The sequence below is a fragment of the Antechinus flavipes genome, chromosome 5, assembly GCF_016432865.1.
Source record: "Antechinus flavipes isolate AdamAnt ecotype Samford, QLD, Australia chromosome 5, AdamAnt_v2, whole genome shotgun sequence".
Taxonomy (NCBI): domain Eukaryota; kingdom Metazoa; phylum Chordata; class Mammalia; order Dasyuromorphia; family Dasyuridae; genus Antechinus; species Antechinus flavipes.
The window spans coordinates 199,570,387-199,596,539 of record NC_067402.1 but is presented as its reverse complement, the minus strand read 5'-3'; the positions used below and the strand labels follow the sequence as shown (position 1 = coordinate 199,596,539).

Here is a 26,153-nt window from a genome sequence, read left to right as displayed (position 1 = left end):
AATATCAGTGTAGATAATAGATATTCTCCAAAGAATTTAAAATAGATATCCCAAAGGACAGTGATGAGTATAACCAGAATAAAGAGCTCTACTGTAGCAATCTTTGATCAGAAAATATGGTGGACAAGTTCCATGGCAAGAGTGAAGGAAAGCTGATGTACTTTACAGGTAATCTCCTGATTAAAAAAAAAAAAAAAAGCTGAGAGAGATCAGGTGATTTTCTCAGGAAGCATCTGAGATAGGATTTGAACTCTTCCATTACTATATCTCCCATATTACCTATTTCAGTACAATTAATAAACATTAGAATAGAATTCCCTTGGAGCCCATTAAGAATTGCTATGACCTGAGAAAGTAGGAGATTTGGAAAGGAAAGACAATTAGAATTTGTATTTAGAATATGACTTCCTTTTCTCAGATCAGCGGTGGTCTGATGACATCCCATCCGATGCTGAAGCTGAGTTGGGTTTACAATGCCAGGAAGCAATAAAAAGAGAGCTGAAGCTTGATGTGTCTGAGAAGGAAGAGGAGCTGCCAGTCTCTCTACCAGACCAACAAGAAGAAGGTAACCTTCTAACAACAAAAATAACTTCGTGCCAGTGAGTGACTCTCTGGGGAGGAATGTGGGGATCCTCTAGTAAAAGATCCTCTGAATAGATAGAATGACATCCAGGGGACTTGGAAAATAGAGATAGAAACAATTGGTATGGAAGGAAAAATTAGTCTCATTTGGGTGCCCTTCCACCTTCTCTCAGTTATACTATCAGTGCATCCTTTCTCCTCTCAAAATTTTCAGCAACAATCTTGGTCCTCATCCTTTCCAGTCTAATCATTCCTTCTTTTTTTCTTAGCTTCATCATCACTTGTGACATGACCATTAATAGTAGAATAACCAAAAGTTCTCTCATCTTCTTTATTCTGTACACTCCCTCATATTGTTTTCCATATTAATTCCCATTGCCATCAATGTGCAGATACCTCCCAGATCTATCCTCAGTATCACCTTGGAGCTTCAGACTTTTATCACCAACTGCCCATAGGACATTCTAAAATAGATCCCTCCAACTTAAAATGTCCAAAACAGCTGATTGTCCTTTTCCCTGAACTGTGCCCTTTTCCAAAAGCCCCTGTTTCTTTTGAGGTTTTTCTGTCTTCCAGGTTCTCAAGCTTGTCATTATCCATAATTCCTCATTCTCATTCACTTGTCCAAGTCATTGACAAGTCTTGCAGTTTATATCCCAACTACTCACTCACACAGCCACAACCTAACTTCAGGCCATCATCACTTCTCATCTAGACACTAAAACAGGCCTTAGTTTCCCTGTCCCAGATATTTTTTTCCTCTGTCTTCCACAACCTCATGAGTGGAGTGCTCTGTCTTGTTCTTCCTCATGTTTTTCTTGACTTCTTTCAAGACTCAACTCAATTCCCACCTTCTTGTTAGGAGGCCTTTCCTGTCCTCCAAATTCATATTTCCCTTTTCAAATTTTTTCCTTCTCATCTAACTTACCTTTAAAAATGTAAGGGAGAGCATGGGCAAGCATAGTACAGGACCGGCAGACATAAGTAAGCTACAATTATAACATCCATATTCAAACTACAGATTTGTTTGAACCATTGTTCTCTACCAGTATATCTGACTTGTCGCTTTTTTCTCCTAAGGTCCTTCTCCACACTCCAGCCCTAGCAAATCTCCTCTAGAAACTACTGGTCTTCTCTCCACAGTTAGCAGAGCCAAAGCAGAGGTAAGCTTTCATAGGATTTTTGGGTCCAGGTACACTGTGAAAAACTAGAATTACTGATAATAATTTTCATCTTTTTTGGGAAACTATCTCAGTCAAAGATAAAAGTACTCTCAATTTGTCACCCTAAAGAAATGCAAATTCTATTTCATTTCCTAACAGAATTGCCAAAGATTTAACAGAAGCTGCTGGTGTATTTTAACAAAATCATGTTAATTAGAATAGTAGTGTAGTATGGGATAAAGGTCAATAATGGACTGGAGTTCTAATCCTACTGATTTGATGTGCTTCCTCAGAAAGCACATACCTATTTAATGCCTGCATTGTTTTGTTTTGTTTTGTTTTCACTCTAAAATATAGATAATATAATACCTCACATGATATAATATGAAGATCAGCAAGATATCATCTACAAAAAAAGCTTTGAACTCCCAGAAAAGTCAGAATTAACATTAATTATGTTGAAAATTGTGGTCCACATACCATTACTATGCATAGCTAGCTTATATGCCTTAATACTTTAGTTTTGTTAGGTGATAGTTGAGTTCCAAGTTATCGTAGCTTTTTTTGTTGGTACAAATGTAAGAAGAAATTAAATCATTAAGAAAGAATATAAAATGTGTTGAGGTGCTTGAGGGCATTAAAATGCTTGAAAACTCAATATCTAATTTCTACAAATGACCCCCTAACTGAGTCACTAAATTACACAGTTTAAGAAGACTCTTCATAATGAATAAAAAGTATGGCAAATAAAAATTGATACCTCTAAGAAAAGAATTTATTTATCCTTTATAAATTTTATACTTTATAAAAGTTTAAATCCCAAATGAATTTTGACTATCTCTGGCTACCAACCATAGGGCTTTATTAGAAAGTGTTTAGTGCATTTGTGTTCTCTTTCTTTCCTTCCTTCCTTCCTTCCTTCCTTCCTTCTTCCCTCCCTCCCTCCCTTCCTTCCTTTCTTTCTTTCTTTTCTTTTTTTCCTTTCTCTTGCTGAGACAATTGGTGTTAAGTGACTTGCCCAGGGTCACACAGCCAGGAAGTGTTAAATATCTGAGGCCAGATTTGAACTCAAATCCTCCTGACTTTAGCATATTCTAAACACTATACCAATTAGCTGCTCCTAAGAAAGGAATTTTTAAAGGAACAAACTTTAAGAACTTAATAATTTCTGCTTATTTGCTCTTTTTTTTTTTTTTTGGTAGGATGCTCAAGTTCCCTTCTCATCAGTTTTCATCAAAGAGAAATCTCCGGAGGAGCGTTTTTTCCCAGATATATTCCTCATCAATGAAAAGCCAGAAGTTGAAGCCCCCAGTGATCGGAAGGTTTTGGATACTTCTGCATCACTGTCTCCCATCCGCTCCCAGCCAGCAGCACTGCCAGAAGCCATCATCCCCACTTCCCCAGTTATGTCCCGACCTGTGTCCCCTTCGGCGGCTTCTACTTCACCTTCCACACAGCTTCCCATCTGCTCTCAGCCCCAGCCTTCCTCTGAAACATCCATTCCTTCCCCCACAGAGTCTCCCATAATTTTCCAACCCAGTCCAATCATAACATCCACTCCTCTGGTCTCCCTCACCCGTAAAAACCAAGACAATTCAATGGAAAAGCCGCGCAGCCCCATTGCTGCAGAGGAATCCATAAAACGGAGCGATCTCGTGGAGGAGTTTTGGTTAAAGAGTGCAGAAATACGCAGGAGCCTTGGGCTCACGCCGGTGGATAGGAAAAAGGGAACTGAACCGAGCTTCGCTTTCCCCAGCCTTGAGCCTGTGTCCCTGAAATCATACTCAACCAAGAAGGTGTCTCAAGATGAAGAAATCCATCTCTTAAAACCCCAACCTTCTCCTCGAAGGCCAGGCGTACCAAAGCTCGACAGCGATCAGCCATCGCTGCTCACTCCTAAATCTCCGTCGGAGAAGGAACTGAAGAGCTTGCTCCCTGAGGAGAGGAAAGACTTGTCCAGCAGTTCTGGCCTGGGTCTTCACGGGAGCTCCTCCAACATGAGGACCTTGGCCAGTCAGAGCTTTAACACCTCTGACTCCACCATGCTCACACCTCCTTCCAGCCCTCCTCCTCCTCCCCCACCCGATGAGAAGCCAGCGACCCTTCGAAGAAAGAAGCAGGCTTCCTGGCAGAATGAAGTCGAGCCCAAGCCCTCCCCTACCACCACCCCCGGAGCCCTTGTTCGTCCCCCCCAGGAGCCCGCCCCGCCTTCCAGGGAAGAAGTGCGGAAGTCATTCGTGGAAAGCGTCGACGAGATCCCATTTGCCGACGACGTGGAGGACACATATGACGAGAAGACAGAAGACACGAGCTTCCAGGAGAAGTTCTTCACCCCCCCCAGCTGCTGGCCCTCCTCAGAAAAACCTGTCTCCCTACCCGTGGCCAAAGAAAACGGCAGGTTGCCCGCTCTGGAAAGTGAGTCCCAGCAGCAGAAAAGGGGGCTGCCAGCGGTGTCTGCGGAAGCCAAGGAGCTGGCCAAAGAGCGGATGAGAGCCAGGGAGAAATCTGTGAAGAGTCAGGCGCTGCGAGACGCCATGGCCAAGCAGTTAAAAAGGATGAAGGAGATGGAGATGACAGCTGCTACTATGGCCGGAGCCTCCAGGGTCTCAAGCAAAGCGGCTTCCTTGCCTTCCAAGACGAGAGAGCCCCTGGTCTCAGAACCCCTCAAGTCCTCAGCTCTCAGGAGGTCCGAGGTGCCCACCCTGAAGCACGAGGCGACCAGCGAGGAGTTCCTTTCCCCACCGTCCGATTCGGGAGGTCCTGACGGCTCCGTCACCTCCTCTGAAGGTTCTAGTGGGAAAAGCAAGAAAAGGTCTTCCCTCTTCTCCCCTCGGAAGAGCAAGAAGGATAAAAAGACCAAGAACGAGGGCCGGCCGCTAGAAAAGCCCAGTGGTCATGTCCTGGAGGAGTCAGCCGCCAAGCCCAAGTCTTTGTGGAAATCAGTATTCTCAGGGTACAAGAAGGACAAGAAGAAGAAGACGGACGATAAATCCTGTCCCAGCACTCCATCCAGCGGTGCCACGGTGGACTCTGGGAAGCATAAGATGTCTCCTATGGTCAGAACAGGTATGATCATCCCAGGAAAGTCACCCACAGAGCTCTAAATCCTCCCCACCCTGCAGTGAATGAGACCTAGAGGAAGGAAACTAGTTTGTTTAAAATGAATGAAAATATCATCGTTGCTAGAATACTTTGGTATATTGTTTTTGTTTGGGGGATTGACTATATTCCTTGACAAATAATAGTAGCCAAGATATCAGGGTCCACTGTATGGGGAGAGCCACGCTCACAATGGATGGAATTTGTCACTTTTTTAACCTTGTTTCTCTTTTTCTTAGAGCTGCAACTACGTCGACACCTGAGTTTCTCAGAAGATTCTGATCTCTCCAGTGATGATGTCCTGGAGAGGTCCTCCCAAAAGTCTAAGCGAGAGGTAGGCACAGACAAATGAGCATTAAGGGTGTCCCGTTTAGTTTCCCATGGTCTACTAAATGCACTGTTGATGATTGGTAGGGAGTAGAGGAATATTATCTAAGACACAGGAAAAAAAAACCTATGACCAATTGTTGTTTCCCTTCAAGAAAACCAGTTCCTTCTGTTGTTCTTAGAAGAAGGAGCTGCTGTCTTACAGAAGAATAGACTTCAATTCATTCTTGAAAAATAGGTTTTTCTTAAGTGCTTCTACCACTGAACAAGGAACATGAGACCCTCAATAAGCATCCTCTGCTAGAAAAGTAGGGCTCTCTTTGGGGAGATGAGCAATTTCTTTATCTTTTCACTTTCTTTCCACATTGAACTGCAGCAATTTTCCCAAAGTGGGAAAGAAAGCTATACACTATTCTCTCAAGTTTCCCAGAGCATTGGCTTGATTTTTGTTTTTTTTTTTAAATAACTTTTTATTGACAGAACCCATGCCAGGGTAATTTTTTACAACATTATCCCTTGCATTCACTAATGTTCTGATTTTTCCCCTCCCTCCCTCCACCCCCTCCCCCAGATGGCAAGCAGTCCTTTACATGTTGAATAGGTTACAGTATATCCTAGATACAATATATATTTGCAGAACTGAACAGTTTTCTTGTTGCACAGGGAGAATTGGATTCAGAAGGTAGAAATAACCCGGGAAGAAAAACAAAAATGCAAGCAGTTTATATTTATTTCCCAGTGTTCTTTCTTTGGGTGTAGCTGCTTCTGTCCATCCTTGATCAATTGAAACTGAATTAGCTCTCTTTATCGAAGAGATCCACTTCCATCAGAATACATCCTCAAACAGTATCGTTGTTGAGGTATATAACGATCTCCTGGTTCTGCTCATTTCACTTAGCATCAGTTCATGTAAGTCTCGATTGGCTTGGGTTTTGCCCGCATCACAGAATCTTAGAGGCAGACCAGTCTGATAACTGATTACAAGGGTCATCATAAACCACACAATTATAGTAGAACAGACACAAATAGTTTATTTTGACCTGAAACATCATTTGTAGTTCTGACCATATCTCTTTAAGAAACATCCTTGATTGAACAAAAATTATTCCTTGAAATTGGGTAATATTTTTACTTCATCTTTTTCACAAGTCTTTACCAAGTCAATATCTGTCAAGAACAAGTATCTCCTCTTCCAACTCAGTCTAGATCTGAGCCAGCATAAAGAATAGGAAGCAAGGAGTTCAGACAGACAATCACTCTGGACCTTTATGCTCTCCAGCATACAACATGGTAAATGTGATTCTCATTGTGTATTTCCCATCTAGTTTCCTCAAATTATAGCACTGATGCTGAACCATAATTACTTGTTGAACCTTATGAGAAACCCCTAGGTTAGTATGGGTAGAACTGGTTAAGTAGGTTGGTCCAACTGTTCCCTACTCTGTTCAGACCATATCTAGAATATTGTGTTCAGTTGGGGATACCACATTTTAAGAAGGACTTTATTAGATAGCATCCAGACAAATATCACCAAAATAGTGAAGGTCTTTAAGTTTATGCTATATAAGGAAGTTTGGAGGAATTGGATTTGTTTAGCCTAGAGAAGAAGGGACTGTTTAAAGAGTTATTTCTCAGAAGAGGGAATAGACTTGTTTTCTTTGAACACAGAAAACAAAACAAGTAGCAACAGGTGGAAGTTACAAAGGAGAAAATATAGATTTGAGGTAAGGAAAAAAGCTTTATAATTAAAAGCCCTCCCCAAAGTTTGATAGAATGCATCAGTCAATTAACATTTAATAAACACTTAATTACATTGTAGTAGACACCAGCAACATTAATCAAAAAATGGTTGTAATATAAACTGCCTTCATGAAGTTCATATTTGTTAGAAAGAGAATGTCTGGGTATCTAAGTATATACACAGTAATTCATGTATCTATGATCTCATAGATTATAAATTCTCTTTAGTGAGAAAGAGTAGAACCTATCCTAACCTGCTCAATCTGTGTGATTCCTTCATTTTCCATGACCTCCCATAAGTTTTCTAGAAACCAATATTCTATTTCAATGCCCATCATCCTTCTTTGTAAGGTTTTACAAACAAGTTTTATATTCTAAACCAAAAGTGTTAAATACCACAATGCTCCTAGAATAAGGCTTGAACCAAATTCAAATGTAATCGGGAAACATTCAACAAAAATTTTTAAATGTAGTATAGCAAAGATAATTCTAACATTTGGTTTCTAAATGAATATTCAGCTTATGGGATCTTTATATATAGCTATTCTATTTTAAACTGTTGCTTTTGGCCGGTTTAGCCAGAAAGTCAAATATTTGCCCACCGAAGCAGTTCCATTTTGTTGTGACAGTAGAGAAGTATAAAATTATTGTAACTCACATTTCATTTATGTTTTCAATTCCCTTTTTTTTTTTTTTTTTTTTTTTTTTTTTGGCAAATTACTTAAGTAGTTCAAGATTGTTTTGTTTCAGTTCTACACCATAAATTTTCTCACTTTTGTTATTTTTCTTTGTTTTACTAATTCTGAATTTTGTCTTAAGAAATTAATGGTTTGACTGCATAAAGACAGCTAATTTAATGATAACTCCTACATCAATAACAAATCTTATGTGTTGGAGTGAGCAGAGACATGATGCAGGAAATCCACAGGAGGTTCTTGTAATAATTGAAAAGAGAGATGATAAATGTCTGAACTTGGTAGATAGAGGATCTGTTGAATAAAAAATGGAATAACCACTTGTTATAAAAATACAGTTGATTAGATGGCCTGAGAGCCCTCTTCCAACTCTGAGATTCTGTGATTCTGGTTGATGGGATGATGTCCCTTGAAGGAAGGTCTTAGAAAAATATTTTATTGTACTCCAAAGTTGTTTTTGTTTCATTATCAATCTTACTTCAATTTAGTGGGGATCAAACTATATGGCAGAGCTTCCAACTGTGGTTATTTATGTTGTTGAATGATCTCTCTTATTAACTGGAAGTCCTGCAAAAAATTAATCAGCCCTGGCAGATTTGTTGAGATGCTTTTGCCTAGGCCAGCATTGGAACAACCCTGGCCATTTACGGAGGCATCTCCAAGAGCCTGGCAAACATGAGTGACAAAAGGAATTTCCTTTCTTCCCCATGACCCAAATGAACACAGGAACCACAGTCATAGAATGGGCAAGCATCTGATAGATAAATCTCATAGTTTTGAAGTTAAAAGGAACCCAAATGTCCAACTTCCTCATTCTGAAATGAACAAACAGACCCAGAGAGGTAAGGTAATTTGCCTGAGGCAACATAATTAATTATTGGTAATGCCGGAACAACAACTAGGTCTATACTCTCAGGACTCTTTACACTATACCAAACCAAGTGCAGTTTTTAAGAGTAGAAAATAGGATGTCAAATTTAATGGAACATGTAGATGAGTAGAATTTACACAGTAAGAAGGGAAGACCCATAATTGAAGCACTTGATGATTGTAGGCAGGAAAATAAATCCCTTTGGATCCACTAACTCCATCTCTGAATCAGAGCTTTGTTTGTCTTTTCCTGATAAAATTTTAAATTTGATATAATCAAGATGGTTAACACTGTCTGTTTGCTATAATCCTATAAATAAAATCTAAATATGTTGCTTCCAACACTACCTTCATTTTGCTGTCAGGATTAGTAGAAGAAAGGGGTAGCCAGGAATCTTTAATCAATGCTGGATACGGGGAACAATGAGGGTAGGAATAATAGGGAGGCAGCATGGAAAGTATGCTAGAGTCCAAGAATTTCCACTCATAAGGACCAAATCACTGATCTTTGTTATTTCTCTTTAAAATGAGATTTCCTCTAAATCCCTTTATTCTAAGTCCAGTGATATGATTACTAACTCTTCTGTGGTCTAATGTTTAAAGCAAATAAATAAGTGAATGAATAAATAAATAGATGAATAAATGAATGGATGAATGGATGGATGAATGAAGGAAAGCCACTAGTATTCAAGTCATTCAATAGATTTAAAGCTAGAAGGAATCTTAAGACATATCTAGTACAAACCCCATTTTTCATGAGCAACTGAGGCTTAGAGAATTTAAACTCCTTGCTTAAAGTCACAGAATGAGAATGTACTAGATATATTGACTCTAAATCCAACATTCAGTCTTCTTTGAAACCTTAGACTTAGACTTAAATTTGAATCTCAGTTCTTATAGTTAGTAGCTGTGTAACTCTGGGCAAATAATATAATTTCTCCAAATCTCATTTTTCTCAGTTAAAAAATGAGCAGAGCAATACTAGCACTGCCTGCCTCACAGGACTGCCTTCCCAGAGGGTGACTGTTATATTCAGTGTCAAAATTCAAATCTGGTGGGTCCACACTCCAAAAACAATATATGGCTTATGAGTAGCCTCTGATGAACCTTACTTTAGGTATGAGTCAGTAGACGCAATTAGACAAATGCAAAGGGATAAACTAAAATGGCTTAAGAACAGTGTCTCAAAGTATTCCTCTTTTCCTAATAAACCTTGGGCACAAATACATAGAATGGAAAGAGTAGACAAAAACTTGGGTATTATAGTGGTGAATACATGGCTAAGGTAACCGATGTCTCTGCTTCTGTATTAGTGTCCTTTCTCTTACGGTATTCTCATTCCACTACCCCCTCATTACAGTATCAGTCATTCAGCTAGACTCTCCAGCTTTGGTCTCTTCACAACTCATCTCCCAACTGAATTCATGGTTCTGTCTCTTTGTTGTTTCCTCTCTTGAATGTTGCCTACATCTGCCTCTCTTTAACTCTGAATCTGCAGAATAGTTCACAAGACTAATTTGTGTTTCAAATTCTAGAATTGTTTCAAAATTGGCAGGCTTCTTAAAAGCCATATAATGGCCGATCTTTTTTTAGCCACTGGCTTCCCTTCCGATTCAAACTTCTTCATACTTTGGAAATGAATATCAAGGAGTGTCAAATTTCTCTTTACTTCCCTTAACAGCCCCATGCTTGATTAAATAGGTCTCAAGGGAAACCAAATATCCCTCACCACATTAAAAAAAATGCTTGATAAATTTTAGATATGATTGTGATTATTATTGTCATTGTTGTCATTACATTAATAATAATTGGCAATGAGAAGGATATTAAATATGAATCAGCTTATATTAGATCCAAATTTCTCTTAACAGGTGACACCTTTGGGGAATTTTTTTCAGGTTACCTATCAGTAGTTTGTTGTACCTCATCTATATCCATAGGAAAATAACTCTTGATATTATAGAGGAAAGACTCTTACCAAATTCAGTTGTGTTAGTGAATATTCCTAAGTATATCTGTTGTCAGATATTCAGAATTTTCTGAAAAAAAGGTAAGCTAAAAGGGAAAATCTTTTGACAAAACTAAAGTTTATTGAGGTGCTATTGCCAGAAGCTTTGGAATAGCTGGCATCCACTAAGTTTTTGCATATTCTATCACACCAAGTTCATCATCCGTGAATTCTTGTGTAACATTTTTTTAAAAAAATTAATTTTAGTCCTGTGTATGTTTTAAGCATCTAACTGATTTTGCTCCATTTCTGTGTGTTCTTTTAATATTAATTTATTTTAATTATTGTTATTGTTACTGTTTTGTTTGTTTTCTGTATCCAATTTAAAGTCGATTTATGTACCACACGTCTTGGCATTCAGGAGATCATATTCATCAAAGGTAGTATCTCCATTCCCATTGGCTGGCCATTGCATGCATTTTTTGTTATTAACCAGCCCAGCCCACCATGCCTGACTCTCCAACCACATCTTCACTAACCCTGATCATACATGCATGGAATTTTAGTCAACAAAGGGAGTAGAATTTCCTTTAGATATGTCATTAAAAAAAAATTTTTTTAAGTAGAATCCTACTATTCATCTGATTAGGGTGCATGTGATTTAGCTCTAAGACTCATAAGAGAGAAATGTTCTCAGGACAGAGCTCTGCAAAAGCATCAACTGTGACTGACAGTCTTTATCTCAGTGATTTTAAACCTCATTGTGAACATGCAAGATACAGATGACTGTATAACTGGTAGCATTACCTAAATGGTACCTAGTGTCAATCCTGTGGACAAGAAGGCATTATACTTAATAATATAATATTTTTCTTGAATTTAAAAATTCCTTTTCTTTGTCTCTCTTTTTGCTTTCTGAAATGTAATAAGGAGAGCATTCTCTATAAAATTCTAACTTCCAGTGTAGCAATTTAGGTCACTTTCCTTTTATATTTGTTGAAGGGTTTATTCAAACCATCTTTGGCTCCCACTTAATCCTAATGACCTTCATCTGTAGACCAGTGCTGTCATTTCCACCGGTGTAATTGCTTTGGGATTAGAGAGTTGCCCTTTCCCCTTTCTCATCCCCTCTGATAGCCCTTTGGTGTCCATAGAGCATAAAGTAACTTCAGATCCCATGGGAGCTCTATCTTTATATCTTTAAATTTATCAAAATTTAAATAATATCAAATTTAATTTATTTAAATTTAAGATTTAAATAAATTTTAAAATATCAAAATTTAACCCCAAACCACTCTAGTTTCTTTTTTTAAACCATAATTGACTGTACTCAATGGAAAGTTTGAACTTAACTGATATTTTCCCAAATTTGAATTAGAATCCATCCAGTACTTTCATTCAGCCAATTTTCAGACATGTCTGACTCTTTATGACCCCATTTGGGGTTTTCTTGACAAAGATCCTGAAATTGTTTGACATTTCTTTCTCCAACTCATTTTATAAATGAAGAACTGAGGCAAACAGGATTAAGTGATAATAAGTGTCTAAGGCTGGATTTGAAGTCAGAAGATGACTTTTCTGACTTCAGGCCCAGTCCAGTACCCACCTCAAAAATGAATTTTCTTAAAACAAACTTGAAAGATTAGGGTTTTGACACCAGATATTAAAGAGTATAGATGAGAGATTACACGGATAGAAAGCCGGCTTCAGAGTTAGGAAGACCTGAGTGAGCAAGTCTCATTTCTGACATATGCTGGCTATATAACATTGCAGATTACCTTCAGGCAGCTTCCTAAAACTCTATGTAAATTGCAGAACAGGTGCCAGTATGCTTTTTAGTAAGGGGAGTTTCCTTATATAACGTTCCCCTTCTAAATGAAATCACTGATATGATCCCCCAAAAAATTAAGGATACAAATTTTCTTTCCTATCTTTTCTGTGTACTTCCTAGACAAAATATACTAGAAAAACAATGTGCCAAATTTTGCATGTTTCCAGGTATAGACACACAACACACATATACATTTCTGTGCATATGTATGTCTATTAATGCATGTATGCAGATATACATATATGTGTGTACACATACATATATGAATATACATATCTACATATGTGTGTGCAAGGCTGTATTTGAAGAATTCCTTAAGATGTACAGACATATGTAATAAACTTCTCCTTTAGGAAACAGATGTCCTTTTAATTCACCTGCAGTTAATTTCCTCTTTGTTTAATGTTTTTATCATTAGTAAAGGATATATGATCAATAAGTCCTCAGAACTGTGTAACTTCTGCAACAAGAGGAAATTTTATTTAGGAAACTCCGGCGCCTGCCTTCTGTCTGTATCAGAAAGCATTGCCCCTGCACTGTGAGCACCTCTGTGGAAAGATGTTCACCTGTCGATGTTCCAACAAGGAAAAACTCCTTAGAAATGGGGTCTCCCCTTCCTGTCCTCAGCTGTCTGTCTGTCTCACCTATAATAGGTGAGGCAGACACCTAATAGGAAAACCTTTTCCTTTTCTTTCCAGCAGAGAACTTACACTGAGGAGGAGCTCAATGCCAAACTGACCAGGCGGGTGCAGAAGGCTGCTCGGAGGCAGGCAAAGCAAGAAGAACTCAAGCGACTGCATAGAGCCCAGGTAATGTCCTCCAGCTTGAGAATAGCAGAAAATCCCAAGCAGAGAATTTAGCACCCTGTCATCCTTATCTTCAGACATGTTTCTTATCCACTAATCATTCTATGAAGATGAAGAATAAAAAACAGGAGAGGAGGAAAGCACTCACTTAACCTCCAAGTGTCCCAACCCCTCCATTTCTAAAATCCTAAACTGCAGAACACTATTTATAGGGGAAGTCACCTCTCTGAGAGTGAAATCATATTTGAACTGAAAGAAAGAAAAAGGTGCTATTAGAGTACCAAGTCCCTTCTTAGAACAAATTCAGTTCCCATTACCACCCTTGGCCACGACACTGATAGAAAGTCTTATTATAGAGTAAGAATTGGTACAGTCAGTCTCGGAGCCTGTTTTGGTTTTTTTAATTAATTTGAGAGATATTCCCACAGTGCTGTTCATGTTCCTCTGAAACCCTTGACTTTGAATAGACACACATTCCTGCTTTGTAGAGCTGTTAATAAACACATTAATAACATATCAATAAATATATTTATTATTAATAATACATATTAATAAAAATAAATGTGAGGTTTCATAAAGTCTGGATCATTGAAAAAAGCTACCAAACTTTGTATCATAAGATTTGCCATATTCTTGGATTTTGATGTAAGTGAAGATTAGTTAGCTACCATCTAACCTACAAAAACCCAATCCTGAAAATTCCCTGCCCCAGTTTTGCTGGACAAATAGGAAATGTTGTGAATTCTCTCCCATTTTTAACTCATATCTCAGAGAAACTGAGTAGCTAATAAAAATTTTAAAATATGAGTAATAATTTTTTTCATTTTTTTCTTTATACTTATTGGTATTAAGACTATCACGAGTTAGTCTTCTCTAAATAATCCCAATTGTTTTTATTGTTCTTCTTTGGTAAGTTTTTTTCCTAACATCAAGTAATTTCTTTTCTCCTTTAAAGTTGTAGTTTTTATTTTGTGGTGCTTGAGCCAAATGTGACCATCCTAAATAAAATTGGATAATTTGTTTGTGCTACTATACTGTTCACACATTCCAGTAGCAATTCTGGAAAGCATCAGAGAATGAGATATTAGAAAAAATATTTTTTCTAATATAAAAATATTTATAGAAAAAATAGTGTAAATATAATGATGTTATGGATAGGAAAAATATGCTAAAGCATTTTTGTAATACAAACTTGGTGATGGCAAACTCATGTGGAATTGCTGCCCCCTGTTAGCTTTAGATCCTTTTCTCTTCTGTTTGCCAAGTCAGTTATTCTTCAGTTTTGGTTTTTGTAATTTGGTTTTCTCCCTCAATACTAGGCAAGAAAGAGAGGGTGCCTACTAATTCTTTCTTGACTTCTGGCAGATTATCCAACGACAGCTGGAGCAGGTGGAAGAGAAGCAGAGGCAACTAGAGGAGAGAGGAGTTGCTGTGGAAAAGGCTCTCCGTGGTGAAGCAGGTACCATTTGGTTTGTGTTGGTTGTTTTGTGGGTTTTGTACAACATCTCTCCCTCTTTCCCCAACCGTGTAAATCTCTAATGCTGTTTTACAAGGGACACTAGGACCATTGCAAGAAAAGGATAGTTTTCCCTTCCCTGGAACTCAGTTCTACTTCCCAACAGATTTCACCAGATCTCTTTATCCTCAAGTTTCTGTAGCTTCTTGCTTGTTCAAGGAAGAGAAGTAGTCTTTTCTTGATATGCCCCAAAACATGAACCTATTCATTGGCCCCAGGATGAAACTCCCCAGTCTCTGGGGAATGAATGCTAACCCATTTTACCTGCTTATGGGTAGGCATGATCTTTACCAGGATATCCTGCTCCTTCCCTGTATCATGTTTTTGAAATGGAAATAATATAAAACAAAGCTGACTTTTTTCTCTACAAAAGGGAGACTACTACAAGGAACCATCACAGAACTGGCCTGCATAGGTGTTCCACCACTCACCCCATATCTTTTCTTCCCAGTACCCTTGCCCATAAATTGCACCAGCACTCCCACTGCTGTTAGAGTACCAAGTCCCTTCTTAGAACCAATTCAGTTCCCAATACCAACCTTGGCCATGACACTGATAGAGAGAAAGTCTTTTGCCTCAGATTCTCCCTGAATTTTCCTACTAGCTGCTCCCACTGGTCATTATCAGTGGTCTGCAAATTAATGTCTTACTGCTCTGAGATCCTGGACCTAATGGCCAAGCACAGATGTCTGATACCAGGAATTCTAATAAGCCCAGAGAAAGAAGAGGAGATCTAGGAAAGGGCCTGTGGTTGTATGATTTGTAGGCAGCAGGACCATAGCTTTCTGAGGGGCTAGTGGAGAGCCCCAAATTGAAAATCAAGAATATACAGCAGGGTGAGTTCTGTTCTAAAACTTGGCTGAGCCTTTGGAGAGCAGCCAGCCACAGGCAAAGCAGCGGGATCACTGGATTGCCATTTTACTTCAGAATCAGAGGATATTCCTGGACAATTTCTTATATATTCCTTAAGTAATCTGCCTGACTGACTGGGATTTGTCTGACCTGAGGGATTGGGTCGCTCTTTGTGACTGTGCTAAGTAGGGTAGTTCAGCAAAGTTCCTTTTCCTAGAAGCAGAAGGGCCCACGAGGGGCCAGCTTTGTACTTCTGATCATTCACTGATGGTTCCCCTGACCCTCCGAGGTTGTGCGGTCAAAGGAACAAATCAGGTCTTTTGCAGTTCTGAATTGTCAGCTTTACCTCATGGGCAGGTCAGAGAGCCTCTGAGCAGTTACCACATAGCAAGGTTTAGAAAGTCTCACAGCTAGACAAGTTTACTGTCTCCACCAGGAGGTTACGTGAAGATGCTGTAAATGCAGCCTTTCCATAAGAAGACCTTGGATTCCTAGGAGCCAAGATGGCACCCGTACTGCCCTCTGCTTTGGATTTACTAACTCATTCTTTCTTGGCTTCATGGACAAAAATTTGCTTTTTTTTTCTGCAAGGGTGATGGGACCAACTCACCAAAAATAGCCTCCAGCTGACACTCGGCGCTTAACTGGTCACTTGCTCTGTGATGCTGAAATTTTTCCTCACTCCTAACAGATGATAAAAAGGAATGTCTGTCCTTCCTCCCCCCTCTGTACTTCCTCCTGCACATTCCTTCTACCAAAGCAAAAAGTGATCTGAACAGTCAAAATGAATAAAACTTTTTCTTGGTTAGTGTCTTCCTTTAGTTCCTCAGTCAGAAATTCTTGGGGACTCTTGTTAATCTATTAACATGCTACTTCCTTCCTTTAAAACACCTGCTGCCTGAATTATAATTAGACTAACATTCTACTTTAAAAACCTCTTTAGATTTTCAATTTCTTTATATGTAATCCAGGGCTTGTCTAAAGTCAAAGAAAATAGGAATTCCCTGAGAATTCTAATTGAAATTTTCCTATATTATTCTTTCTAATTATTTACTTTAGTTTTTATAAACTTGTGTAGTTGGAAGGAGCACTATCTCAGGAAGGTTAGCATTTAAATCAGCATTTAAATCAGAAAGATGAAAAGATGTTCTCTTTTTAAAGCCCCTCTTAAGTTTTCATATTTCTCTTAGAAAAAATGTATTATAATTCATTGGCTATCATCACAAGAGTGAGTTTTCAAATCCACTCTCATTCCAAATAATCAACTTATTTTTATTCTTTTCTTACTTTAAACTCATTATTCCTAAGGTTGAACTTTTATTAAAATTCTCAAACTATGCTTGCTAACTTCTTTATTCCTCTATCCTATTTTTTATCATTCTTGTTGCTCATTTGAGCTCTTTCTAGTTTGTTTCTATCTTTCCTTCAGGAAAATGCCCTTAGCTGGGTGTGATGATCCAGGGCATCAAAGAATAAGACCTCATCTCCATACCCTGAGGCACTATGATAGGTCGAGTATAACATCATGTTGTTTCTTATCTAATACTTGTTTCTCAAGACTTCCTGGGATCAGACTTTTTTATCTGATCTGCAGTGCCAGAGAGAAGGACCAAGTAAGTATCCACAAACTTAACCAGTAGCAGAACATAAATGAGGTAAGCCATTGTGAAGTACATTACATGTCTAAAGTTCTCTTGCATCTGGATCCCCTGGGTTTAGATACAGAAAAGTGTAGACCCAGGATACTAATGAATATCTTGGGTTATCTTTGATGCTGGGTTGTTGGTCCTTGAGTAGCAATTTTCCTGGTCTATATCTGAAATCACTGGGTTAACCTTGGACATGAAACAAGTTGAACAGTCAATCAATTGGCTAATTCTGTTCTCTAATACTTATTTGCATCTGCCCACTATTTGCAAAGGAAATTTCTTACTCATGAAATAATAAAAATGGCAGATATAGAAGACTGAAATGGGGAAGTGAAATGTTTGAAGTTGGACGGTGTTATCATTTTGATCTGAAACATCTTCCAGTTTAATTCTGGGGGGACAACCTCACGTGCTAAGCCTCTAGAGTCTTACTTCAGCTCTTACTTCAGCTCCTTTCTCCAGCCAAATCTTCTTTCTTGGGTATATGAGAAACTGAAATCCACGACTGGACAACAGTTACCAGAGAGTCAGTGCCCATTGAAGCCAGACTTAGTGGAAGAAGATATTTTGGAAAATATGGCACCAGTTGCATCAGAGCAAACAGAATTTGGAGACTGTGGTTGCACAGAGAAAACCTATATTCCATTTGAGAATGAACAAAGAATCCAAGGAGAAGACAAGCAGTTTCAAAGATAACGGCCCCATTTCTAAAGCAGAGATTGTGGCTTTGTTTCAAGATAAAACAGCAAGGTTTCCTTAGCCCTCGTTGTGTTTAGAAAAAGTAGGTTTCACAAAGAATCAAACACCAGAGTTCTGTAGGAATTCTTGGAGATAACAGCTTTCCTTTTATTAAACATAAGAGATTGGTGACCTTGAGGGCCATTATAATGCCTCTTCCTTTCTCATGTCAGTATAGAACTTAAACTAGCCTTCAATATTCATTTATTTCTTCTATATGCAAGGTACTGATCTTCTGTCCTTGTACTTTCTTAAGTCTCTCATGGTGTAGGCCTTTTTGTGAAGGATCCTGTCAGGCTGAGCTCTGAAAGAAACGGCAGTATTATCTTCCTGGGAAGATCCAGGGACTTTGAGAAACCTTTCTCTCAACTTTCACAAATTCTAAGTTGTCACAAGTAACTCTCCACTCTGGTTTCTTGCCAGCCAAACTATCTAGATATCCTCTGTCTCTTTTCCCTATCAAAATTTGCAAAATTGTTCTTATTGTATTCTGGGATGCTGCAGGTTGTTCTGTCATTAACCCTAATGTTTAAAAACAACAGCAACACAATATTTTCTTCATGAAGTATTACAAAGCAGAAACACACTTGCAGCAGGTTATGAACCACCATGAACAAGGACTGCTTGGTTTTCAAGGCAGTGTCTTCCCCTAGTTCTCCAATGAATGCTATTTGAATGTATGTAAATAAGCATAAAGATTCCCGATTCTTTGCTGTTTCTTCTGCTGTTTGTATGTATATGTGTGTGTCTCTATCTTCATGTTACTTTGACTTTGGGGGAGGGGGCAGGAGGGTTATGTGATCCAGTAACTCTCTCTTCACCAATTCCTTGTTATAGACTATTGGGGAGAGTCTTATTACAGTGACATCATCGACTTGCATCTGGGTGGTATGTATAGCAGCATTTCTTGTTGGCACTAACCCTGCTGACATCCCTTCCCTACCCTGTCTCCCCATCCCTTGCTCATAAACAAGAGGAAATAAGCCTTGTAACCAAATAGCAAATGCACAGGCCCTTTTCCAGCTCAAATGAGCTATGCTCGTGGCACTCTTTAGGCCACAGATACTCTAGGAAAAAATTTTGAAATTATTTATTCTATTCAATTTTTTACAAAATCTCAAATCCCCTAATCCAGGACTTCTTAAATTTTTTCTACTCATGACCCCTTTTCACTCAAGAAATTTTTATGTGACCTTAGATATATAAAACAGGTATACAAATCAAACATTTACTGAGAATAAATCATAATTCCACAAGTTCCATATTTGGTTATGAGACCTCATATGGGGTCATGAACCACAGTTTAAGAAACTGGGCCCTAACCAGCCTATCACCATTGTAGCCTGGTCTTCATCTTTCTTGTGCTACCATATGTCAAAAGAAATTTTACTTTTTTTTTTTTCCTACTTCAAAATGAGATCCCTTTTCTGTTTTAACCTCCTCCATATCCTACAAGCTTTACAATCCTTAGAGTAGCTCCCAATTTTTTGAGGACCCAATTTCTGGGATAATAGGATAACGTTTTTAGTTAGAGTGTTCAGACTCTTCCCATGAAGTTTCCAAAGATGAATTTCAGATATAGCAAAATTGTAAGGATCTCTTTCCTTTGATTTCTATGTATATTCTCTGATTTGAAACAAGATCCTATTAAATACCAAAGTTGCAGCATTGCCCCTTACTTCTTCCAGTATTTGTTTCCTAAGTGTATAAGTATTTTTTTCCATTTCTATCTCTAAATCCCACATTAACTTAGAAAATTTTGAGCCCAAGTTTTGTGTCTCTAGATTTGGGGTGATTTTTAAATAAGGGCTTGCCATTAAGACACTCAAATGGTTAATGCCTGAGATAATCAGGTAGGCATTTTAGCAAGTTTTTATTCCTCAATCTTCAGTTATATCCTTTCACCTCTTCCCTTTAAAGACTTCACAATCGAAGTTCAAGGAAGAATTCACAAGATAGAAAAGACAGAGGAAGATAATTTTAATCTTCATACTTCTTACCCCAGCCATTCTTCCAAAAGCAATCTCCTCTGATTTTGTTTTCATTTTTTAAAAAACATCATTCTGTGGTTGTTGTTATATTATTGTGCCATTCCTCTCCTCTTTAATGAGCTGCTAGGAAATACTCAGAATCTCCTTTGGAAAAATAAAGAGTCACAAACTTCTCTTGATGATATTAATTATTATCGATCTGTGTGTAGTGCCTTGCTTCCATTTAACAAATTTCATTTATTAGTACCTGGCTGCCTAGACTTTATGAGCACTACAGATTCTTTGTTATCTTTGGGGACATCAGCATCCCTGTTTATTACATGCTGTAAAAGGGCTGATGCTAAACTTCCAGTTAACATATCCCATTCCCTGTCTAATGCCCTCATTAGTCCTTCCTCCTAACACTTGTGGGGATGGAAAAGGGGTGGAGAAAATGCTTCCCAAGTCAAAACTTATGGATGAAACAAAGTGTTTTTAAAGTCCCTGTAATATTTATTTGTTTAAAACAAAATCTCCAGCCAATGTAACTGCTACCAGACACAGTCACCATAGGTGCTTTTTGCCTTCTATATAGAATTAAACTTTGGAGATTACACTTAATAGCTCATTTTCATGCTCTGGTCTGATTTAGTGTTTGTTGCATATATGGACCTAAAAAATTTCAGAGGCAACTAATAAAAACAGGAAATGACTTCACTCTTAAAATTGATTTTGAACTTCATGGAAAACCATCTTCCAATTTGGACAACTAGCTATAAAATAACAATGTTCATTATGTCTTATATGCCTTCACTTCTCTTATTAAAAGACCCCATCCTCATCCATTCTGATTTTCTTTTTGCCTTTTGTCACTTATCCAAATCTGAAAAGAAGAAGAAAAAAGCTTTATATAACCATTCTGCTAAGATACCTTTTTAAGTGACTGTCTATATATTATTGACCTAAAAGAAGAATCAAGTCAGTTTGCAATTGCCTCGGACATCTCAACCTAGTGATATGCTATATCTGTTACTCCAAAAGCTCCTAGTCTGCTATCTACCATAAGTCTAAGGAATCTCATTCTCCCTTATTCTTATGTTCTAACAGGACTATCAAAGCATCATTTGGTAATAAGTAATATGGATCTTGCTTTTCCTTTAGGTAATAAAGTAAGACATTCAGCAGTCAGTATTTGGGGATGTTGACTTTGTGTCCTAGAGAAGAATTGTGAAATCACATTCCTAACTCTCAAAGCAATATTGATCATCAAAATCTGTTCTAGAAGAAACCAATACTTTTTGAATGTGTTGAGTTATATAGAATTAAATCTTCCCTTTTCTAAAAAAACTGAATGTGGTAATTGAAAGAGAAATGATCCAAGAGTACAAAAAATAACTCTATAAAGAAAGAAAAGGGTCCAAGAACTCTCAAGCATGCATCCTCTTCTACCCTACATCATTATTACTTATTTTCACTCAACAGTAAAGTAACATTCTTCCAGCCTATTTCTCTTTTCTGTTACTTGCTCCAGTCTGGAAATGGATTCTGCATTGCAATCATAAGTAAGACTTATCCTTTCTACCATCTATTTGCATATAGATTGGACATGCCTTATTTTGCCTAAACCCCCACATATTATGTCATGGAAACTTCCCCTTTCCACACAACATTGTAAATTGATTTTTTTACACTGTGGAAGGGTATCATTTTTTTTCTGTGCTTTATTTTGGGATGATTTGAGTTCAATGTATAGTCAAGTAAAGTAAATATTACTAGGACTAGGGGCACATTAGTTTGGGGAAGCAGAAAGGTCTACTTTAACTTTATGGATAAGCGCTAAAAATGTATCAACCCAACCAAAAGAAAAAAATGTGTCAGTCCAGTCTCTTTTTATTTGGTGTAATCTACACAAAACAAAGAAGATAAATGGAAGCTACATTCTTTAATATTATATCACCAGAGCTTTTCCTAACTCTGGCCATGTTGCTTTTTACAGGTTTATAGTTAATTGTCAATGGGATCTGATTTCCAGTGACTTAAACTGTGAATTTTTCTGAATCTTCCCTTTCCCCAAATGTTAAAATAGGATTTTTGGTGAAGTTTTTTGTTTGTTTGTTTGTTTTAAGCTAAATCCTGAAAATTCAGGACTACAGGGATATCGAGTAAGGAATCTTCTCCCAATGTAAGTTTTTAGCTGCTCTCAATGAGTCTCGAGGCACTGAAGGAGCTTGTGACTTACGTGGTGACACAACCAAAACCAGTCCAGTTTTCCATGTACTTTCTATCACTGCTTCTCATATTTACCATTTTATCAATATAAAGTCAAAAGAATGTTATATGAGTGAGTAATAGTATCTTTAAGTGTTATTGAAGAAATAGTATTGAGCCTCTTAGAGAAGGAAAAAAATGGTATTATTACTACCAGAAACCAAAACAAGCAATTAGAACTTCCTCTCAGGAAGAAGGACCTTTCCTCCTCTCATCAGAAAACAACAATTCAAGTGTCTAGGAGGTGATCAGAGTGCTTGCAGTGGCTTTTCCTGAAGGATGACATACATTTATTAGTGTCTGATAGGGGCCAGAGAACCTTAAACTATAGTTGAAAAAGGAAGTGTATCCCTTCTGTGGCAGAAACCAGAAGAATGAGCCCTTTCACCTTAGCAATTATCTAAAGGTGTAGAGGAAGAAATGATAGCACATTAAGTACTTTAAAGGGTGTAGTCATAAAATAAACTGCTTTCCATCAGAAGAAAAGGTATATAAATAATGTCCAACTTAAAAAAAAAACAAACTTGTTTTTCAAAAATATCTTTTTTTATTTGGTTCTCAGCTGAACCACAATTCTATTTAATCTATTTAATTCATATTATCCCTGATGTAGCATCACTACTTAGAGTATTGTGGTACCCTATCTATCTATCTATCTATCTAAATCTAGTTCTCTAGATCTCTAGCTATATATAGATATATAACTATGGATATATGGATATAGATAAATACAGATCTAGAGATCTAGATATAGATAGATATAGATATAGATATAGATAAATAGCTATCACCATGGTTCTGTGGGGAAATGTATTCAGTTCCACCTTAGGAAAGAAGAAAACATCTCCCTCTCCTCCAGGCTCTCATGATGGCTTCTACTGTTGGAAGGAAGGCACTACCTTTTCTTTTTCATCATCCTCCACTTTCCAGTCACCAGTACCACTGCCTCCATCACTTTTCCTACATAAGCCCTTGACCTGTCCTAGGGATAGGGAATTTGGGAGAAGGAAAAGTATGTGAGTTCACTTAGAAAGTTTATGCTGGAATGAACTTCCCCTACAATGTCACTTTTCATTTCAGGGCCAGCTTTTCAATTTCCATTTTTTAGTTATTAGACTCTAGAAATTATCTTAACTGTTTTCCTTTGCTCCAACATTTCTAACCAGTATTCCCTCCTGTGATCTAGTATAAAGAATAGGTTCTTTGGAATACCTTCTTTCCTATACTTCAATTCTTGGACTGTAGCAACAATAGGGAAATTGAATGAATGAAAATGAAAATACAAAGAAATATCTGTTTCAAGAGGTTTTTAAAAGTTTGCAGAACTTGTCCATAGTATTTCTTGAGCATCAAATGGAGTAAAGCAATTTTGTAGAACAGGGAAAAGCAAAATATGGCTTACAGATTTCCTCATTTTGTAAGACCAGTGAACTAATGATAGTTTTTATATTTTTAAATAAAGTTTATTGAATCTAAAATGTTTTGTAAAAATTGTCAGCCAAAGGGCTGAGTAGCTGTTGTTTGCCAACCCTGATCTAGAACCACATCTTTGTCTTTATTCTTTTGAACCTCCATAATCTTTCTACTACTTTTAATCTTGATAGTTGGGACTCCTTTCTTGTTCCCTAAAATATGGGTGGAAGAGGTATTTTTATTTTGTTTTCATTTACACCCTCTTCTGAGCCATAATTGACTCGGTCCAGTCCAAAAAAAAATTAAAACGTTAGCAATATGAAGAAATGTAAAAGATAGTCCTCAAGCAACTCACAATCTAATAGAGACTTTTGAAATAACCATGTACAAACAAGCTATATACAAAACATAGGGCAGAGAAAATGGATTGAAGAATTTGGGAAAGACTTCTTATAGAAATCTATGCATGGTGAACAACCAGTGAATAAGTCCAAAATGGCCTTTAGTTGCTGTCTAGGGGAGGGGACAGAAAGGAAGGGAAGGAGAAAAATTTGGAACACAAAGGTGAATATTGAAAACTAATCTTTGCATATATTTTGAAAAGTAAAAAGCTATTATTATTAGAAGATGACGTGGCTTGTTTAAGGGACAACAAGGAAGCCAGTCGTTGCATGATGGGATATAAGGCAAAGTATAAAATAGAAGACTTGAGGGAGGAGGACAGTTTTATATTTGATCCTGGAGATGATGGAACCACTAGCATTTACTGAGTGAGGACTGGGGGAAAGGGGTGTGACCTGTGCTTTAAGAAGATTGCTTTGATACCTGAGTGGAGGATGGACTAGAGTAGCAAGAGAATTGAAGCAAGGAGACCAACCAGTAGACCATTTCAGTAGTCCCAAGAATAAAGTCACACATATCTTGGATTGCTTGCTGTCTAGGGGTGGAGGGAAAGTAGGGAGGAATAAATTTGGAGCACAAGGTTTTGCAAGGGTAAATGTTGAAAACTGTGCATGTATTTTGAAAAGAAAAAGCTTTTAAAAAAAGAATAAGGTCATAAGGATTCTAGTAGTAATATCAAAGGAAGGAAGAAATATTCAAAAGATGTTAGAAAGATAAAATCAACAAGGCAGCAAAAGATTGGCTATAGAAGGAAAGAGATTTAAAAGTGGGGAGTCAAAGGACTGGGAATAATAGGCAAGTTGAAAGTTTTGGAGGAAAGATACTGAGTTGAGCTTTGGACATGTTGAGTTCAAGACGTCCAATTACAGATAGCTCAAAGGCAGTTGGAGATGTGAGATTGGAGGTCAACAGAGAAGTTAGAACTGGCTTAGTAGATCCAAGAACTATTGGTACAGAGATTATTAAATCCATGGGAGACAGTATTATCATGTGAAATAGTATAGAAAGAGAACAGGAGGGCCAGAACAGAATCATATGGGATATCCATATTTATCAGACATGGACTAGATGAAGACCCAGCAAAGGAAACTGAGGAGGAGATTATATATAGGTAGAGAAAGAACAGGAGAGAGCAGTGTCATGAAAACCAAAAAAGAACAAAATATTAAGGAATAGAAGAATGATAATATCAAATGCTGCAGAAAAGTCAAGAAGATAAGAATTGAGAGAAGGCCATTAGATTTAGCAATTAAGAGATTATTAGCAGTTTCGTGGGTTTAGGATTAAAGTGAGCAAATGATAAATCATTTAATGTATAACTGTTAGGAGTCTTACAAGATACTAAGTCAGTGGAATTGATAGAGACAATAATTATCTAATTTAGCATGATTCAGTATGATTGAGCTGATCCTACAAGAAGATGTTATGGGCCAGAACTTGAAACAAGGTACTAAGTGGAATTGAGGAGACAATGGTTAAATCTAGTTTAGGACTGATTTAATCCTACAACAAATAATGGTTTCCTAGTGATATAATGATTGGTTTATACTCAGTGTGGGGCATATAAGCTGGAAGCTCTCAGAGCCAAAAAAGACAAGCACACTAGAAGCCTCACGTTGGGCGCCAAAATGTAATGTTCTTCTCTAAAATATAATGATCTCTGGGAACAGGTTTCTTGGGGGGCTTATGGAGGCAGCCAGAAATCACCACAAGTGCAGCCAGGGATTAAAGTCCAAATCCTTTATTGTTTCCTTTTAAGTCTTGTCTCCTTTCCTGGACCCCGGTTAGCTTTCTTAGAGGCCTGTCTCTCTCCTTGGTTTCGAGAGCTCCTCTCGCTAGTCTTTTTGCCTCTGCCAACTTCAGCCTCTAGCTTCCTCTGAATGAGCTTCTAGTGGGCTTATCTGTCTGGCTTTGAGAGCTTCTTGCTTATATGCTGTACATTGAGTATACACCAATCATTATATCACTAGGAAACCATTATTTGTTGTAGGATTAAATCAATCCTAAACTAGATTTAACCATTGTCTCCTCAATTCCAGTCAAATCTCAGGGTCTGGAACATGTATGACATGTACATGTATCAGTACATACAAAATGGATAAAAGGTCATCTTGCAGTAAGGCAAGCCTCTGGATAGAGTAGGAAAGGCTCATGCAGAAGATGTCCTGGATTGTAATTAATAAATACCCATAAAAGTCCAGATATAATGTGTACAAAAAAGGCACAGAAACATGATTCCACAAAAAGAATTCTATTTCCCACATGTAGAAAATGCCTTAAAAGA

At 37.7% G+C, this 26,153-nt stretch overlaps 1 protein-coding gene across 1 annotated transcript in view; it reads left to right on the top strand.

Moving 5' to 3' along the window:
* Positions 1-26,153, top strand: part of MICAL3 (microtubule associated monooxygenase, calponin and LIM domain containing 3) — a 254,496-nt gene that overhangs the window by 214,185 nt on the left and 14,158 nt on the right. Inside the window, 8 exon segments of the mRNA XM_051961753.1 lie at positions 419-565; positions 1,663-1,745; positions 2,948-4,811; positions 5,084-5,178; positions 10,814-10,864; positions 12,954-13,064; positions 14,427-14,520; positions 18,654-18,704. Of these exon segments, the coding sequence (XP_051817713.1) occupies positions 419-565; positions 1,663-1,745; positions 2,948-4,811; positions 5,084-5,178; positions 10,814-10,864; positions 12,954-13,064; positions 14,427-14,520; positions 18,654-18,704 (2,496 nt within the window).